The sequence below is a fragment of the Thalassophryne amazonica genome, unplaced genomic scaffold (genome assembly GCF_902500255.1).
Source record: "Thalassophryne amazonica unplaced genomic scaffold, fThaAma1.1, whole genome shotgun sequence".
NCBI classification, from domain to species: Eukaryota; Metazoa; Chordata; class Actinopteri; order Batrachoidiformes; family Batrachoididae; genus Thalassophryne; species Thalassophryne amazonica.
This window is the reverse complement of record NW_022986231.1, coordinates 1,340,603-1,359,137: the sequence shown is the minus strand read 5'-3', so window position 1 is coordinate 1,359,137 and position 18,535 is coordinate 1,340,603. Positions and strand designations below refer to the sequence as shown.

The window sequence follows — 18,535 nt, the reverse complement described above, 5'->3', positions numbered from 1 at the left end:
TGGTCACACCAGATACTGACTGGTATCCCCCCCCCCCCCAATAAAACAAAACTGCACCTTTCAGAGTGGCCTTTTATTGTGGGCAGTCTAAGGCACACCTGTGCACTAATCATGGTGTCTAATCAGCATCTTGATATGGCACACCTGTGAGGTGGGATGGATTATCTCAGCAAAGGAGAAGTGCTCACTATCACAGATTTAGACTGGTTTGTGAACAATATTTGAGGGAAATGGTGATATTGTGTATGTGGAAAAAGTTTTAGATCTTTGAGTTCATCTCATACAAAATGGGAGCAAAACCAAAAGTGTTGCGTTTATATTTTTGTTGAGTATAATTTACTAATTACAGCAACATAAGCACCAGTTGCAGAAGCACGTCTTTCTCACTTTTCCCGTCACATTTTATCCAAATATAGTTTGAGGAATGATAACACAAATCTACATATAGTCTACAATAAAGGCTTTCAGAACCATTATGTGTGCATCTGTAGGGACTATTTATTACATTAAAAAGACACAATAACACATATGACATTTTTATTATTTTTCAAGAACAAACCACATCAGTCATGAATTAATGCAGACATTTGTCAGGGCACTCGCTCAAGGTAATTCTCAAAGCAATCCAGCAGATGTCACCCTTCAAACTGTATCAAACGCGTCGAGGCAGTGTCTCGATTTTCAGCCAGTTGTGTTGCAGTGGCTCATTGGTTCATGAGGCTTCGAAATTGCCATCACTAGCGATAATCAGTGAATTGCTGCTGATGCTCCGAACTGACACATGGGCAGTGAAGGTACAGGGGACTGATTTTTAGGGGGGGACCGTTCGGTCGGTGACACCGGAATTCCCATCACTAATGTATATGCAGTCTGTTTATGTTTTACGGTAATTACGCCCAGTTGTTTGTTTGTCTACTCTTGTTTTATTTTTTGCTGGTGTCTACTGTGTAAAGTGAGCAGAGTGAAGTCAAATGACTGGTTTCGAAGCCGCTTTAGATTTGTCGCCCCCTGTGGGTCAGTCATTGGTAACACCGCTGCTTTACCTCTCTGGGCCACGAACACCACACCGGAGAACTGGTTCACGGCCACCGCGAACACCTTCCCGCTGAAGACTTCGGGGTTCCGGGGCCAGCCCAGGTCCAGTTTGTACAAGGGACTCCCCAGAAGCTGGTAGTCGTGTCTGAAGCTCGACCCGCTCCTGGTTCCGTAAAGAACCACGACAAGCACAAGCACGGAAGCCGTGGTGCTGACCAACACGCACGTATGGCTTCTCTTCCTCATCAGCGCGCGCATCCCTTTAACCCCCACAGAACCTGACGACGACTCGGTTCGGTACAAATTTCACGGCTCCGTAAAGCTCTGCATCCGCGGCCCGGCCCACTCCGCTCGTTTAGTTCGGTCCTTCGTCTCCGCTGCCCAGTGACGTCACACACCGGAAGTGGGGACTTTTTTTTTTTGACTTTTGCTTGCTGATAGTTGGGCAAAAAACAAACAAAAAACTAACTAACAGTACTATAAATAACTTGCGTGTTATATGTAAGTGGCAATTTAAGAGTATGATGTATTTACCAAAAAATCCCTTCCATAAAAATAAAAAATATTAAAAGATTATCCTGAAGAGCAGAAGTTAAAAATTAGATCAAGATGCCCCACTCTTCCCATTTCACCAAAAGCTAAAGAAACCCATTTTAAACGATGTCAAGAATTTCTGACAAAGACATTTAACTTTGATTAAAAAAACTGAAAGTTTTGTGATTCTGATATCGAAACATTAGAGCATCTTTATTTATTTATTTATTTATTTATTACACTTTACCCACACAAAAATCCTTCTGGGATCTTCTCCAAAACTGGTTAAATGAAAAACATAAACTCTTACCTAAACTGGAATCTTATGATGTTAAATCTGGTGTTGTTTTGCCTGACAAAAAAAAGAGAAACAATATTATATAATAATCTAATTTTGATGGCCAAACAATTTATTCATAGATGCGGATTTTTCGGGTCCAAACCTCTTCAAGAAAAACTTTGGGATTTTGAAATTCATTGAAATATATAAAAGCCAAACAAGCCTCGACTGTTTTCAATTTCTGGTATAATTTATTATATGAACAGACCTCTTGGGCTTTGTTTTTGTTTTTGTTTTTTTGTTTTTTTGTTTTTTTTCTGTTTGCTTTTTTCAATGGCTCGTAGTTGTTTGTGTGGATTGTTACTTTTGTCCTTGTGTGAAGCGTCTAAACAACACAGAGAATCCACATGACAACTGCAAATGAACATTATGCTACCAAAATGTATTTTTTATGCTTTTTATGTTCCTTTTGTATCGCTTTCCATACATAATTGCGGCCCTGTCTTTTGTTCGTTTACTGTTTGTTATTGTATTTGTTGAAATAAAGATTTTGAAAAAAAGACATCTGGCAGAGTGGCGAGTGGCGACCTCTTCCAAGTTTTGCGGGATTTAAATGAAATAAATAAATTTATCTATCGATACTGTTAGAACTAAATCGTTCAGATTCAGAGGTCTGAGCTGTGCTTTTAACCGAATACCTCAAAGAAACTGGTTTAATGGAGAGAATTAAAGGGTATTTAATTCTTTTTCTTCTGCAGCACCTGTCTGAGGCTCCAGTCCGGTAGGGGGCGGTAAAAACAAACTGGTTTGCGAACCACCTGCAGCTTGCGATGACGTCATGACGCGGTGTTGACACAGCGTTGTTCGTTCGGGTCTAATTTTTGATGATTTTGAAGGTTGTAACTGTTCTCTTGTAGCGTGGATGACAGGCGGCGAAGTACAGAAGCGGTTTTCATGTAGTCTAAAGAGTCCAGACGGTGTCTCCATGGAGGTCGTGGACAGTCCGCTCAATCTGGTGAGTTTTGGTGTGACGATGTTAGCCGTTAGCTGTCTTCACGAATACCATCAACACCTTAAATCTGAACGCTTAAAAACGCTTCAAGTGTCAAGTATACAAGTCACATCACATCAGTACATGTCAGATTATGACACTAAAAGTACGATACAGTCAGTGGTCCTCAGAACAAGTTAAACGAAAACATATAGGTATTTTTATATAAAAAGATGTTGAGGAACATGATTGAACAAAAATGATTTAGAACATTTAGAGCCATACTTTCCGTTACTATTTGCCAATTTCCCAACCCAAATCACGGGCGCGGTAGATTTCACCAGCTAGGTTCCGGTCCGACGCTGCATTAAGATCTCCGTTCGCTATCGCTTGTTTGCTTCGTGGTTTCTCTTCTTTAAAGATGAGTATGAAGCTTGAGTATCCACCTTGTTCATAGCCCTCATGAGGCTTTGGGTTATGGGTTATGATCCGGAGCCGGCGATTGTTTCCATGTAAACTGTTTGCGTGAATCCACTTTCTACGAGGCTTACGTAAACAACAGCTAAACAACAGCTGTCAAACGAGACAACATTACAATCCTGCTGTCTGTCACAGAGGTGGGAGGACGACATGAAGAAGTGGAGTAAGATAACATACAGTAGTATTTTTAGTTCCTTTCTTAGCTCTCGCTTCTACAGAAGCGTATTGCATTCACTGAGTGTTCATTACGAGATCAGGATCTCGAGATCCTGATGTCGTAATTACAAGATCTTCCTCGTAATTACGAGATCAGGATCTCGTAATTATGAGAAAAGATCTTGTAATTACAACATCATCCATCCATCCATTTTCTTCCGCTTTATCCGGAGTTGGGTCGCGGGGGCAGCAGCTCAAGCAAAGCCGCCCAGACCTCGTAATTATGAGATCAAGCTATTTTGTGTGTGTGTGTGTGTGTGTGTGTGTGTGTGTGTGTGTGTGTGTGTAATCGCTTCTGTACAATGTGCTTCCGTACGTCCAGTCCCTCGGTAAAGACAAGCATGAGAATGCCCGCGAGTCATAATCGAAAATCGGCCAATTTGTAACCTCCAACACTGCACTGTGATCCACACCACAGCACACACAAAGTGTGGATTTTCGACTAAACTGTTCCTGGATGAATGAAACTCCTCCAGCGAGGTGAGGCACAGCTCGGGCACACAGACTGGCATGTGCCAGGGTGGGAGTGAGCCCCGCTGTGTCCCTCAGTGGTCGGTGGGGCTGTGTGAGTGAAAGCTGGAAGTCGCCCTGTCCGGATGAATGTCCAGGGAGGACATTCATCTGGGAGTACTTCAGGGGAAAAATTCACACTTTGTGTTTGATTATAGTGTGTTATCATCGGCTGAGCTCAGCTCGTGTCTTTACTGAGGGACTGGAAGTACGGAAGTATATGCATAAAACAATTTAGACACCTGATCTTTTCTCATACTTACGAGATCTTTTCTCGTAATTATGAGATTTTTTTTCTCGTAATTACGAGATCCTGATGTCAATTATGAGATCTTTTCTCATAATTACGAGATCTTTCTTTATCTCATAATTACGAGAAAATTACGAGATCAGTGGTCAAATTTTTTTTATCCAGTGAATGCAATACCCTTCTGTATGCTTCAGACAGGGAGGCAGTGAACAGTCTGAAAAGCTGTGAGGCCTATCAGGACCTGCACAGTAATAAGGTCGGTCTCGTTCTGCTAAAAGATGATTTAGGGCACAAATTGTTGAACTTAAGGCAGACATAGAGGCCAGCAGAAGCCTTTAAGTCCCTGATCACTGAGCCTGGGTTTGAGTTTCAGCATCAGGTGAATACAAAGAGCAGACGTTCATGCAGGTCAGGACAGATCTCCAGGTGAATACATTTTGTTAAGAGACAATATTTTTAAAGTTCAGGCAGGTTTACATTAAGATTCAAGCTGACTCAGATTTCAACAAAACGTGGCAGAGAGATGGAACCTACCAAGAAATGAACTTTTCCAAAATTTCTCGACCGAAAACCAAACAGTGACCGTGCCAGAGGTCATCAAAGTTCAAGGCAAAAATACGCAAAAACTGATATTTCATTAAATTCCCATATTTCAAGTATTCAGTGCCATCAAGTCCCCAAGCTAGTTTAACTATCAAATGACATAGGGAGGCAAACTCTTTCAACTTATGTACATATTTAGTTGGGGGATCGATGGCGCTGAATATAGGGGGCGCGCAAAGTCTGGTCATTTTGCGAAATTGGCTGTTCTTAAAAGGCCCATAACCCTCTGCGCCATCAAGACCCCAACTAGATTTCAATGTTATCAGTAAATATCAGCCCTACTCTGTCAAATGCAACTGAAAAAACATTGGGGTCTTGATGGCGCTGGCCACCAGGCGGCACCACAGTACTCAACTTGCCCAATTTTGACAAAGTGGCCCATGCCATCAGCCTTTTTAACGAAATTTGCAGAAGTGGATAAACCAACATCTCTACTTTATATAATTTTGGGGACTCCTCTTATGTTGATTTGATAAAATCAGGTCATTGGTCAGGCATTTATCTCTCAATCTGCGTCATCTGCAGTACAAGAGTTCATGCATGACTTACTTGGATATGCCTCAAATTGCCTTTTCCCTTGGCAGACTTGAGGATTTAGGTATGGGAAAAATAACGTCAGGAAAATTCTTATGTTGTATTGAACAGAACATGTTCACAAGCTTGTTGCCATAGCAACCGATACAATACACATTGACTGTACATAAGGGAAGGAGAATCAAAAGAAAATATCATCAGATCATACATGCATTCGTGTGATAATTCATGCCATTGGGTTAGCGAGCATGTGTTCAATGACCTGATTAAAAAGGGGTGCATAAGAGGAGTCCACAAAATTCTACAAACTGTTATAAACCCTCTTAAAAGCTGTGTCTGTGTGGCAGTGTTCCCTGACATTCTCTTCTTTTCCCTGTTTCTGTCTGTTTGTCCTCAGGCTCATCAGCAGTGCAGGAAAGCAGAGCGTTCGCTGGCAGCTGGAAAGTATGAAGACGCCATCTCCTGCCATGGCAAAGCAGCTGGTAAAGTCTCTTTTATCATGAATTGTCCTGCCCAAAGTTATTGGCACCAGGAAACTTTGAGAGCAGAATTTAACAATACTGCATTCAGTAGTAAATGAAAGTGAATCAATAATGTTTCATAAACGTCCAAAGTTTTTGATCAGCACAACAAAACAATGCTTTCGTACTGTGAAATGACAAATAGATATGAAGCATACACCTGACATAGTTATTGTTACAGCAAATCATCTGAGATCAATCTGGGGACATTATTAAACAAAAGAAGCACTGAAGCAGTCAGTAACGAGGAGCTCGGCCACCATCTTGAGAGGCGGCTTGAATGATGTCACACAATGTAAACAAAGCAACGCTTTTGTTGTTTCCACAGCAAAAAGCATGGGACTCGTGTACAAAGCATGCGTACACACAAAACTGGCGTATGTCCATCTCCATGCCAACGTTTAGATGTATCAAAAGTAGAATGACCCTGGAATTTGTGCAGTGCGTCATGCAAAAATCCTGGGTGGCGTACGCACGTTTCTACAGCTGCTGACACGTAGAGGTGATGCTGGGAACCGTTAATGGTGTGAAAACAAGAAGTCATCAGAGTGATGTGAACATCAGAGATACACCGATTAACAATTAACACACCCACGTGTTTGCAGTTATATGGGTGGATATAAAAGCATGTGCAAAGTGATGAGTAAAATGGCACTAACGATGGCTGCATTAGCGTTGTTAGGAAACCTGCAAATGGTGCAATCTGAGGTGAGCCTGTGTTCAGGGAATGCAAAGATTTACTTTATGCAAATATTTGCTCATTTTGAAATTGATGCCTGCAAAACGTTTCAAAATATTTGGTACAGTGGTATGTTTACCACTGTGTTACATCACCTTTCCTTCTAACAACACTCAATAAGGGTTTGGGAACTGAGGACACTAATTGTTGAAACTTTGTAGGTGGAATTCTTTGCCATTCTTGCTTGATGTACGACTTCAGTTGTTCAACAGTCCGGGGTCTCCATTGTTGTATTTTACACTTCATAATGCACCACACATTTTCAACGGGCGACAGGTCTGGACTGTAGGCAGGCCAGTCTAGTACCCGCACTCTTTTACTACGAAACCACGCTGTTGTAACACGTGCAGAATGTGACTTGGCATTGTCTTACTGAAATAAGCAGGGACGTCCTTGAAAAAGATGGCAGCATGTGTTGCTCCAAAACCTGGATGGACCTTTCAGAATTGTTGGTGCCATCACAGATGCTGGCTTTTGAACTTTGTGCTGGTAACAATCTGGATGGTCATTTTCCTCTTTTGTCTGGAGGACTCGACGTCTATGATTTCCAAAAACAATTTGAAATGTGGACTCATCAGACCACAGCACACTTTTCCACTTTGCATCTGTCCATTTCAAATGAGCTCGGCCCAGAGAAGGCGGCGGCGTTTCTGGATGTTGTTGATGTATGGCTTTCGCTTTGCATGACAGATTTCAAAATGACCAAATATTTCAGGCCTTGGTATTTTTCCGGCCTGAGCCGGATTTCCAGCTTTTGGATCCGGATATAATGCAGCGGAGGCGACAGGTTGCCATGTAATCCCTATGGAAGGACATGTTGTGGATATGTAGTGACGTGGAGATGTCTGTCTGGAGTTTATACTTGACAAGGACATGTCCTGTCTCTGGCAATCAGCCTGTGAGCAAGACTTACGTCCCTTTTGTCGTTTATTTAACACAATTATGACAGAGTTTGAGGGGGAGAAAGGGAGGAAGTGCAGCAGCAGCCGGTGTTTTTTTTTTTTTTTTTTTTTTTTTTTTCACGTGCGTGCATGAAGATAATTTTATTAATTACACAGATGTATAATAAAACAAATGGTGACTGGTTTATGGTCCGCGAATGACGTTTAGCGCTGCGAAATATGCCCTGTTCTTTGTTTAATAACACTATTTTTCATTGGTCTAGCTCGATGTGATAACCAATCATTGAATGTGTTTTAATGTGGCTCGATCTGTATCAGAACAAAAATCTTTTCTTAGATTTTGCAGGCACCCGTTAGACAAAGCGATCAAAATGAAGAAAGAGATTATTTAGTGGATATGATTTTGACCAGTGCAGCCGATTGCCGTAAGTAGACATGGGCCGATAACCGGTTTCACGGTATACCGCGGTATCAAAAAGCCACGGTATCAAAACCACTAAAATTTTCCGTTATATCGTCCCTGTGGTATGAGCGGGTTATGAGAATTCTTGACAGGCAGAGCGGAGGCAGCCGCTGCCACCCTTCCCCTGGCGCGCACCTCTGTCTGTGTTTACAAACAGGCAGCTAATGTTAGCTAGCTCTGAATCACGGCTGAAGGACCAAGAGGACCAAGTCGGCTTTTTTCGTTTTTATTTTCTGCGGAATTTCCCTTCAAGCCAGAAACGGTGGCAACAAAGCACCGTAGCTTTGGCCTGTGTCTGACTCGGAGCAATTCAAGATACGATACGATACGATACACTTTATTGTCCCCTCAGGGAAATTTGTCTTGGACTCATGCTAGGTGCCTTACAAGAAAAGAGAAAACAAACAATACAGATAAAAACACAACCACATCCATAACAAATTAACATGACAGGAGTCAGGAGAAACACCATAAATATTGCATAATTCCAATTTTAAACATTATTGTTTAACAATTTAATAGACATGGGGACGAATTAATTTTTAAATCTATTCAGTCTACTCCGAGGAACTCTGTACCTTCTCCCAGAAGGAAGGAGAGTGTACTCTGCATGAAGAACATGAACTGAATCCATCAGTATCCTCTGAGCTGCTTTCAAAACAGACTCTTCATAGAGTGTATTGAGGGACTGATATTGTTTCTTTCCGATTATCTTCATTGCATCATCAATTTGTCTGTTAAGTTTCGTTTTAAATTGTACAGAAAGATTGCCGTACCAGGCAGTCATGCCATACCTAACTAGGCTCTCTAACACTGCCTGGTAAAACAACAACATAATTTTCTGATTGACTCCATACAAACGAAGTCTACGAAGGAAATGAAGTCTTTGATGGAATCGGGAGCACAAACTGTCCACATGTGCAGTCCAGTTGAAGGTATTGTCTATGTGCAGCCCCAAGTACTTGTATGAGTTGACCTGGTCAATGGGAATACCATGTATGACCACAGGAGTATGGTCCCCAACAGTCCTTGGATCCAGAATCATTTCCTTGGTTTTATTGACATTTAAAACCAAGTGGTTGTCATCACACCACTGCACAAAGTGTTTCACTTCAAGGAAGTACTTTGTTGGACTTCAATCCTTGTGCAGTAGGCTCAAAATAGCTGTATCATCAGAAAATTTAAAAACAAAGTTATTGCAGTAGTTATTTGTACAGTTATTAGTATAAAGAGTGAAGAGAACAGGAGAACTGACACAGCCTTGTGGTACACCTGTATTTGATGATTTGAGTACCGAAAGAGCTTGATTAACTCTAACTTGTTGTAATCTATTAGTTAAAAAGGAATGATACCATCTGATTAAAAGTGGGTTAACATTCATTTCCTTTAACTTGGACAACAACAGGTATGGCTGTAATGTATTAAAGGCTGAGCTGAAATCAACCAATAAAATCCGTGCATAAGCAGTAGGATCTTCCAAGTGCTTAAATGAAAAGTGGGTTAAGCTGTTAATGGCATCGTCAGTGCCTCTACTCTGCCTATAAGCAAATTGGAATGGATCAAGTACAGGGTTAACAACCGTTTTAAGGAAAAATAGCATAATCTTTTCAAAGCACTTGCTTACAACAGATGTTAAAGCTATTGGCCTATAGTCATTATTTCCAAGTGAGCACGATTTTTTGGCGATTGGAACAATAATGGATCTTTTCCATAGGGTTGGTACAGTATGAAGGTCTACGGACTGCTGGAAGACAGGACACCAAGCAAGGGCCAGTTCTTCTGCACATGCTTTTATAAGCATTGCAGAGATGCCGTCTGGGCCGGTGGATTTTTTTGTAGACACCTTCTTAAAGATTGATTGAACTCTCCATGAGTCGATTACAATCCTAGTATTTTGATCAACAGGAAGATTTTCCAGAATATTCTTACAATCATCAGAAAAATCTTGTGTTTCAAACCTCAGAAAAAAATCATTTAACTCATTTGCTTTTCCTTGATCATCATTTGTTGCAAGTGTCTTTTTAGCTGGATTCGTATTTGTTATTATCTTGATGTTATCCCACAGCCTTTTAATGTCTGATTCGCTAAAGTTCTTCTCAATAGTTTCCCTGTGTAATATCCTGGCCTTTTTCAGCAGTGTATTAAGTTCTCTTTGTACCACTTTCACACTCATTCTATCTTTGTTCTTAAATGCTATTTTTTTCCTATTAATACACTCTTTCACCTGTTTAGTTATATACGGCTTATTATTTGGGTACACTGTAACTTCTTTCTTACTCATAACACTGTCTACACAAAATTTAATGTAATCTGTTATTACTTCAGTGGCTTCATTTATTTCCATTTCATGAAATATTTCCCAAATAGTGCAGAGAAAGGATCCTTTAAGTATCTCCATATTGTCTTTGTCCCATAAAATCACTGTCTTTGTTTGTGGCTTACTTCTTTTAAGAGCAGTCTTATAAAGCGGGATCAACTGGACAATATTATGATCCGAATTTGAAAGTGGAGGCTTTGATTTGGCAGTGTAAGCATTTTTCACACTGCCATAGCATTTATCCAACACTTTGTTTCCACGCGTTTCGCATTTTACATATTGTTGAAAACCAGGAAGAGATAATTCTAATTTACAATGATTAAAATCACCCAAGACAAACACTGGGGCCACCGGTGTACGTTGCAACTGTTTATGAATGCATTCAGCTATAAGGCTTGCTGCTCTTACTGCATTCCCACTAGGTGGAACATAAACAACACAAATGGTTATATTCCCAAACTCCCTCGGGAGATAGAAAGGCCTCAGTGACAGACACAATAATTCTACATCCGATGTACACGTAGTCTCCCTCACGGTATAGTGCCTGCACCAGCTGTCATTCACAAACAGGCAAACCCCGCCCCCTCTGCTCTTTCCTGACAACTCGGATCTGTCCCCTCGGATAAGAGAGAATCCCTCAAGTTCAACAAGAGAGTCAGGAATATCTTGATGAAGCCAGGTCTCAGAAAAGACCAACATACCAGCTTCCCGGTATTCCCAGCAAACTTTGGCGTCTATATGGAGCTCCTCGATCTTGTTTTTTAATGATCTTACGTTGCCAAACAATATGCCAGGTAATGGAGGTCTGGTTCCTCTCCGCCGGAGACGCTGACGTATTCCCCCTCGTCTGCCTCTCTTTCGCTGTCTGCCAGTTATCGGTTGTACTTTCACAACATCAAGGAAATCCGCTGGTGCTGTTATTTCCCGGGGACGGAGGGCCAGCAATGCGTCTTTGGAATACCGCAGCGGTAACGGATCCATGACTTCGCCGTGGAGCATTGTTTGGCATACCGCCACCCCCAGCCAAAAAACGACGGACAACAAAAGTTTGTATGCAAAATTCATGATAGTGCTTCTTCAAGCGTTCCTGACATCCCGCACACTCGCGTGCTAATAAAACAGAAACATGTTAAAAGGCATAAAATAAGTTAAAAAGGCATAAAAAAAGGCATCCAAACCAGCATGAGCCTGGGTCGCCAGCCGTGCAGCGCCACCGGAAACTCTGACCCGCAAAGGATTACATGGAAGGAGTAAACTTTATCTCATCTTTGAAACCACTGAGAAGTACAAGCGGTGGACTTGAGTCGTGCTTGTGGTCAACGAAATTTCTCCCACAAACATGTCAAGAAGGACAAATACATCTATTCCAAGCACTTTGTTGGTGAAGCTGGGCCAAGTATTGAGCATCCGGAGTTCCGGACCTTATTCCAGTCACGTTTCTCCCTAAGCAAGTAAGTCACTGGGCAGATGCTATATGTCTAAAAGAGAGACTATCATTTTGGTGTTTTTTTTCCTAAATTTATCAGTGGTATAGTGCTTGTAGCGGTAGACATTGCGTCAATTAGTGCGCCTGAATCACGCGCGCTTCATATGCAAATAGCCATAATGTTGTTAAAGCACATTTTAAAGCTGTACATAATACAGTGAAACCGTAAAACTGCAGTATTTTTGCCCACGGATATCATGTCGTCCAAATCTCATACTGGCCCATGCCTAGCTGTAAATAGTATTTCATGTTTTTTATCTGTGTAGTTTGAAGAGGTCTTAGTGAAAGGATTAAGCATCCATGACGAGTGTTCGATAAATTTCAAAATTCAAATTGGTTACGAATTTTGGCATTTTGAAAATGAAATGCTTAGCTCATGTTGTAAGTTAATAACCATTCATTTATTGAAATAATAATTATTTTACACATATTTGAAACTCGGAGTGGATGCAAACCCAACCCCTTTTCATTTTCTGCCTTGCTTTTCTTTCCATAGTGATGTTCGCTTGGACTGGTCTGTTAAATAAACCCCTCGACAAATTAAGTTTAGGCTTAGCTATATTGCCTCAATGCCAGCCCTGTATTTGCACAAAAACAACAAAGTTTATCAATTTGAACATTAAATATCTTGTCTTTGTGGTGTATACTGTTATGTGTCGACGCGGGTTGAGGAGCGGACCTGCGTCTGACGGAACCCAGCGCTAAAATAACCAGAAAGCGGTTCCAGTAACAAAAACAATTTATTGAGTCACCCTCTGGTGCTAAACAAAGTGTAGAAACTAAAACAGCATCATTCTGGTGGAGTGAAGGCTGGCACGCTCTCCAGCGCCCAAAAGGATCGAAGCCCGGCACTTCTGGACTCACTGTTACCGCCAAACACCCCCCAGGTGGACACGACAAACCGACTCTCTGTGAAGGATAGAAGAGGTGAGGTAAGTCAGCAGTTACAACCAATATCCTTCAAAAGACACACACCATCAGCAACACATTCAGGTCTGTATTTTAAGCTTTATGCAAATGAGCAGCCTCTCACAACAGGTGGAGGATCACTTGTCCGCACGCCACAGCAGTGAGAAGCGAGCTGCACAATTCTCATCACAATTCAAATCTACTGCCTAACAAAATACCAAGTTACTATCAACAAGTAGTCAAACAATTAATCACCTCTGATGTGTGCTGACAGCATGTGTCCCTCACCCTTCCTGCTTCACAGGCACGATGTGTCAAACCCAGGCGCGGTCCTCAGCGTCTCACAAACGAACATCACAAGGTCGAGTTCCCGGCAATTCTGCTTGAATCACACATGGCTTAAATGCAGAACGCCATCTAATTATCTGCTTCAGCTGAAAGTCTTTAAGGTTGCATGTGAGCACCATCCACAGGTGCTGCACATGATGTTGATGAGGGTGAAGGACTCTTCAGCCAGCACCTTCTCCACAGACAAATCAGTTTTCATACCACCTGGAGAGCAAAGAAAAGAAAAGAACACCAAAATGTCCAGCCACACCCCCCCCAACACACAACAGTATACTATTGAATATAGGTTGCAGAGAATTTGCAAATCATTGTATTCTGTTTTTATTTACATTTTACACAATGTCCCAGCTTCATTGGAATTGGGGATGTGATTGGGGATGTGAATATATGGCTGTGTGTGTGTATTCATACATTTTAACAACCTGAAAGCCACCAGACTTGTTCAAAGCGAGCCGTGGGTTCTTGGACATTCTCCTTTGCGTTTCTTCTGGCTGGTTTTATTTCTGCATGGTTTTATTTCTTCCACGCCCCCTAGTGCCGACGTTAGCAACGGTGTTTGATCCTTAAGATGGCCAAAAACTCTTCCGGGAGCTCTTACCGTCTATGTGTAAACAGGGTTTTACAGTCATTTTGACGCCGGTGAGCCCAACTTCACACCTTGTGTTCGTCCGTTTGTCTCCAAAATCACTCTTTTGCGCATGTTGATACATTTTACACAGCGTCCCAACTTCATTAGAATTGGGGTTGTAATCTGAGCTACTGACTGCACACACATTGCTATAAAGGTGCCATGACATGATGAATTTTTTTGTTATTAGGAAACAATTTCATTCCATCAATGTTCAAACCTATGTGATGTAGACATGCATCCAACTATAACGTCATGGCAGGGTGGCCTGGTTCAGCGTATGACAGTCTCATGCTTTTTTCTTTCTTTTTTTTTTCCATTCTCCTGTCACAAAACGAGTCACATTTCTGTGACGTGGTCTTTTTAATTTTACTGTTTCTAATCCTAACCATAACATAACTGTTTCCGTAACCCCCCCAGACCCCCACCCCTCATGTCACCCCGCACGTCGTGCTCCCGTCTGGCACGTGCATGATGAGTAAATAGTTTACTCGCGTAATTGTTCCAAATGAAACCAGCATGTGCATGTGTGCATTCAAATATTCTCCATCTTCTGTTTTTTCTTCTTCGTCTGTTTCTTCTTGCTTCTTGATAGTGGAACTAGAGCTTCTTAACAGGCCCCTGATTGCAGCTGAACTTTCAGGTCTTCTTTTTAAGAAAGTTCTCCTCTATACTACTTCATCTCGAAGCTGTATAACTGGGGATAAAATGCAAAACATGCACTATGCAGTGTATCAGTGCACCCCTACATATGTTAAATGTTGGAATGATCAGATTGTGGTAGTTCAGATAATGATATGTGATTATTTTATTCTCAGATCTTCTAACAGATGCTATGAAGATGACAGAATGTGAGCAGGTGAGTGTTTCCTGTTATGTAGTTAACTCTTCTATTCACCACTCATTCATCTGTTGGTTCACCTTTCTTCAGAGATTTTTTTTTTATCACACTGGACTTAAGTTTTACTGGAGTTCTGGACTAAGTGGACTGAGACACACAAGTTTAGTTAGTTAACTTAGCTAAAGTGGGATTTAAAGCAATATCTTTTTTAATGTAATGTCTCAAGTCGAACATTACTGGATCTGTTCAGGGTTCTACCTTCAAAATCAGGTCAGTTAGGATGAGGGACGCCAAAATTCTGAAAATGATTATAGCTCTTGTAGTTAGTAATCTTATCAAACAAACATACTGGTTGTGATATCAACTTTGGTCAAAGACTAAGAAAAGGTGAAAATGGGCAAACACAAATACAACACACAGTAAGCAGAACAACTAAATTGGGGGATCAGGATGTGAAAATAGTAATCAAAACAACCAGAATGCATCCCTGGACATCAAAACCCCAACGTTTCTGTGGGCCTTGAACAGCGTCCGGACCCCCTGCAGACAAAAGTCCCTTTCACCAAAAAAAGAAGCGCTTCTTTATTGATCCCTTGGGAAGTCTCCCTCAGAGAAATTGAGGAAGTTGTTGCCAATTTAGCAGCTATTCCCACTCCTCTAGCAACTTTTCTTTTTCCTTTGATGCGCTGTAAGGCGGGGCATATAGCACCGGGTTGTCCATCTGTCCGGCCGCAATTCGTTCGCCGCAACGTAGCTTGGCACCTATTGCTCGCAGAAACTTCATATTTGGTGGATACATGCCTTGGAGGAGTACTTCACATTGGTTCAAAGGCCAGTGACCTGACCTACCTTTGAAGGTCACCAGTGGTCACAACTGTCAAATCCTTTGCCGCAATGTAGCTCGCACCTATTGCTTGCAGAAACTTAATATTTGGTGGGTACATGCCTTGGAGAGTACTTCGCATGGGTTTACACAATGATGTCAGTTTTTAATTCAGAGCTGCCTGAGGGATCGAAGGTGACATGCATTCAATGTTGGTTTTCGGCCTTGCCGCTTACGTGTAGAAAGTTCTCCAGATTCTCTGAATCTTCTGATTATATTATGGACTGTAGATGATGGAATCCCTACATTCCAAGCAACTGAATGTTGAGAAAGATTGTTCTTTAACTGTTGGACTATTTTTTTTCACGCAGTTGTTCACAAAGTGGTGATCCTCGCTCCATCTTTGCTTGTGAATGGCTGAGCCTTTTAGGGATGCTCCTTTTATACCCAATCATGACACTCACCTGTTTCCAATTAACTGTTCACCTGGGACTGTTCCAAACAGGTGTTCTTTTGAACATTCATCAACTTTCCTAGTCTTTTGTTGCCCCTGTCCAGGCTTTTTTGAAACGTGTTGCATTTTGCATTTCAAAATATTTGCACAAAAACAAAAAAGTGTATCAGTTTGAACATTAAATATCTTGTGTTTGTGGTGTATTCAATTGAATATAGGTTGAAGAGGATTTGCAAATCGTATTCTGTTTTTATTTATATTTCACACAATGTTCCAACTTCATTGGAATTGGGGTTGTAAGTCGCAGAGGACGATAAGTCGCAGAACCTCTCAAACTAGTTAAAAAAAAAAAAAACCTAATACTCGGGAAAATAGGGTAATCTTTATGTTAAATTAAACCTGATTCACTAAGTCTGTGCACATTTCCTCTCGCTGTGTTTTCACATGCACAGGGTTCAGTCACAGTGCATGTTTTATAGTATGTGAACACTTTGCTTTAAATATGCAACACGTCTGATTTGTTTCGATTTTAACACACCTGTTTAAATAAAAGGATGTGTTCTGTTTTGCCACTGTTGAGTTTTGAGGTTGAGTGATGTTGGTTTGGATTTGGCTCTGTGAACTTGTGTCCGCTCACTTTGAGGGTTCTGTTGGCTCTTGTCAGGCTCGTCTGTCCATGGAGCTGCAGAGGGACAGTCACATCAAGCAGCAGAGACTGATCCAGGAGCGCTGGAAAAGAGAAGCTCGGCATGAGGCAACAAAGGCTCGACGGGACCTGACCCAGCTGCCCTCTGGAGCCCAAAGCCAAACCAAACAGGGCACGGGCCAGCTCCAGCTGGACTCTCCCTCAGGTGCTGACAAGTGTGAAGCGGTTACGGAGAGAGAGTACGACACCTTGCTGTTCCAACTCCAGACCCGCCAGGCCGGAGGCTGCCCACCTGTCCTTCCATATGCCCAGTTCGAAGACTACCAAAGATGACAAAACCCGCCTTGGAAGAGCAGCGAACCACCATCGATTATCTGCGGCGCCTCGTTGATCAACTGATGGACGAGAATCAGCGGCTGGCGGCTGAGAATGAGCGGCTCCAGTCAGAAAATGCTCGGCTTCGCTCCGAGGCTGCAGACTTTGTAGAGCGGTCGGAGCTCTGGGTCCTTCCACAGGCTGGTGGCACTATTGGACCAGAAGGTGGGCAGCAGCGGAAAAGTACAGGGAAGGGGAAAGAGATCGCAATCCCTCAGCTTCCCCCGCTGGAGATGCCAGCTCAGGAAGATCTGTGCCTGGACGGCCTCCCCCCCCTGGATTTCCCAGAGGACACAGAAGAACTCCAGGAGCTCCTTGACCGAGACAAACTGTGATCTGTCTCTTTCTCACACACACAGCCGTGACTCTAGACTGCCTCCAAACGGAGGAGATATCTGTGCAGGTGCAGCATCACACACATGAACGTGTCCAGTCAAGCCAGAGTCCAAAATAAGATGTTCCCACTGAACTCAGGCACCAGATGAAGCTTCCAGAATCCTGTTCTTCAGAGGGTAAAGGATTTTTTTGTTGTTCTTGTTGTTTTTAATACCTGCAGTCACAGTCGACTCGTTGTGTACCTGCTGGACTCTGCAGACATCCTGAAATGACGACATGAAGCTGAAACGTGTGTTTAGATTATTTCATGAACAGGTTGAAATGTTTTGTTGTCTCACAGACTGCTGAAGGTGGTACAAAAGTTATTTTGAATTTGTTTTCCACCACAGATAAGTTCTCAAGTCAAAATGTCAGTGTGTTTTTTGTTTTTTTTTTCCCCAGAAAGTCTTGTTAAATTCAGATGAAGTTGTTCTTCTGTCTTCATGTGTGTAGTTTACTGATGTTCCAGAGGGACACGTGTCAAGGTGTTGAACATCAGCAGATGTCATCGATGTGTAGTTGCTGACCTTTGACCTCACAGAAGCTGCTGCACAAACTGTTGGCTGTCATTTTCTGTCCTTGGCTGTAATGAACGACACCGTATCAATATTAATGTGACAAATTACAATTTCTGAACCTCTACAATCACACAAACTAGTCTTTAGTTTTATTTAATTTGTTGTTGCAGATTTGACTGTTTTCACTTTGTGTCAATTGTTTTCACCAGCAGTGATGAATCCAGTTCTGACTGCAAATTCATATCATCATCATCCCCTGTGCCGCCCGTCTCTCCATTACGCCCATGTGTGCTCAGCCAATCGAACTGCAGAGCTGACACATCCACTGTCACTGTAGGAGATACACATGAAAGACAGGTCAGGTGATCTGCAGGAGCAGGGTCATGATTCCTCTGTGTGTGGGGTGGGGGGGGGGGGGGGGGGGGGGGGGGGGGGGGGGGACTTGCAGTCTGTTCATGAGATGAGGTCCCATTGTAGTATTTTTGAACATGCTCAAAGTTTATGTGCATGTTACACACTGTACATTACTACTGCACAGAGGTATGAGCTCACACACACTCGACACATTGACACTTGACACAGAGTGACACACTCACCTATTGCCAAATACTGCGGTGTTGTAGGTCCAACCTCTGCAGGCTGCTGAACTTCCATAATGAATTAGTGTGAGGTGGAGACTGATGTTTCTGTTACTGAAACCTGAGTGGGTGGGAGCAGAAAGAAAAGGAAGAAAAAAAATAGCTACACAATGAAAGGA

At 42.2% G+C, this 18,535-nt stretch overlaps 2 protein-coding genes across 2 annotated transcripts in view; one reads left to right on the top strand and one right to left on the bottom strand.

Annotated features, from left to right (window-relative positions):
- Positions 1-1,413, bottom strand: part of LOC117505618 (NHL repeat-containing protein 3-like) — a 28,451-nt gene extending 27,038 nt beyond the window's left edge. Inside the window, exon 1 of the mRNA XM_034165198.1 lies at positions 1,044-1,413. Coding sequence (XP_034021089.1) covers positions 1,044-1,293 — 250 coding nt within the window. The 5' untranslated portion in view covers positions 1,294-1,413. The remainder of the gene's footprint in view (positions 1-1,043) is intronic.
- Positions 1,414-2,656: 1,243 nt separating this feature from the next.
- LOC117505619 (nuclear receptor-binding factor 2-like) lies at positions 2,657-17,595 on the top strand. The gene is given in 6 exon segments (XM_034165199.1): positions 2,657-2,864; positions 5,831-5,915; positions 14,565-14,605; positions 16,529-16,812; positions 16,814-16,853; positions 16,855-17,595. Coding segments are annotated over 6 exon segments (909 nt in total). The 5' UTR covers positions 2,657-2,771; the 3' UTR covers positions 17,221-17,595.
- The last annotated feature ends 940 nt before the right edge of the window (positions 17,596-18,535 follow it).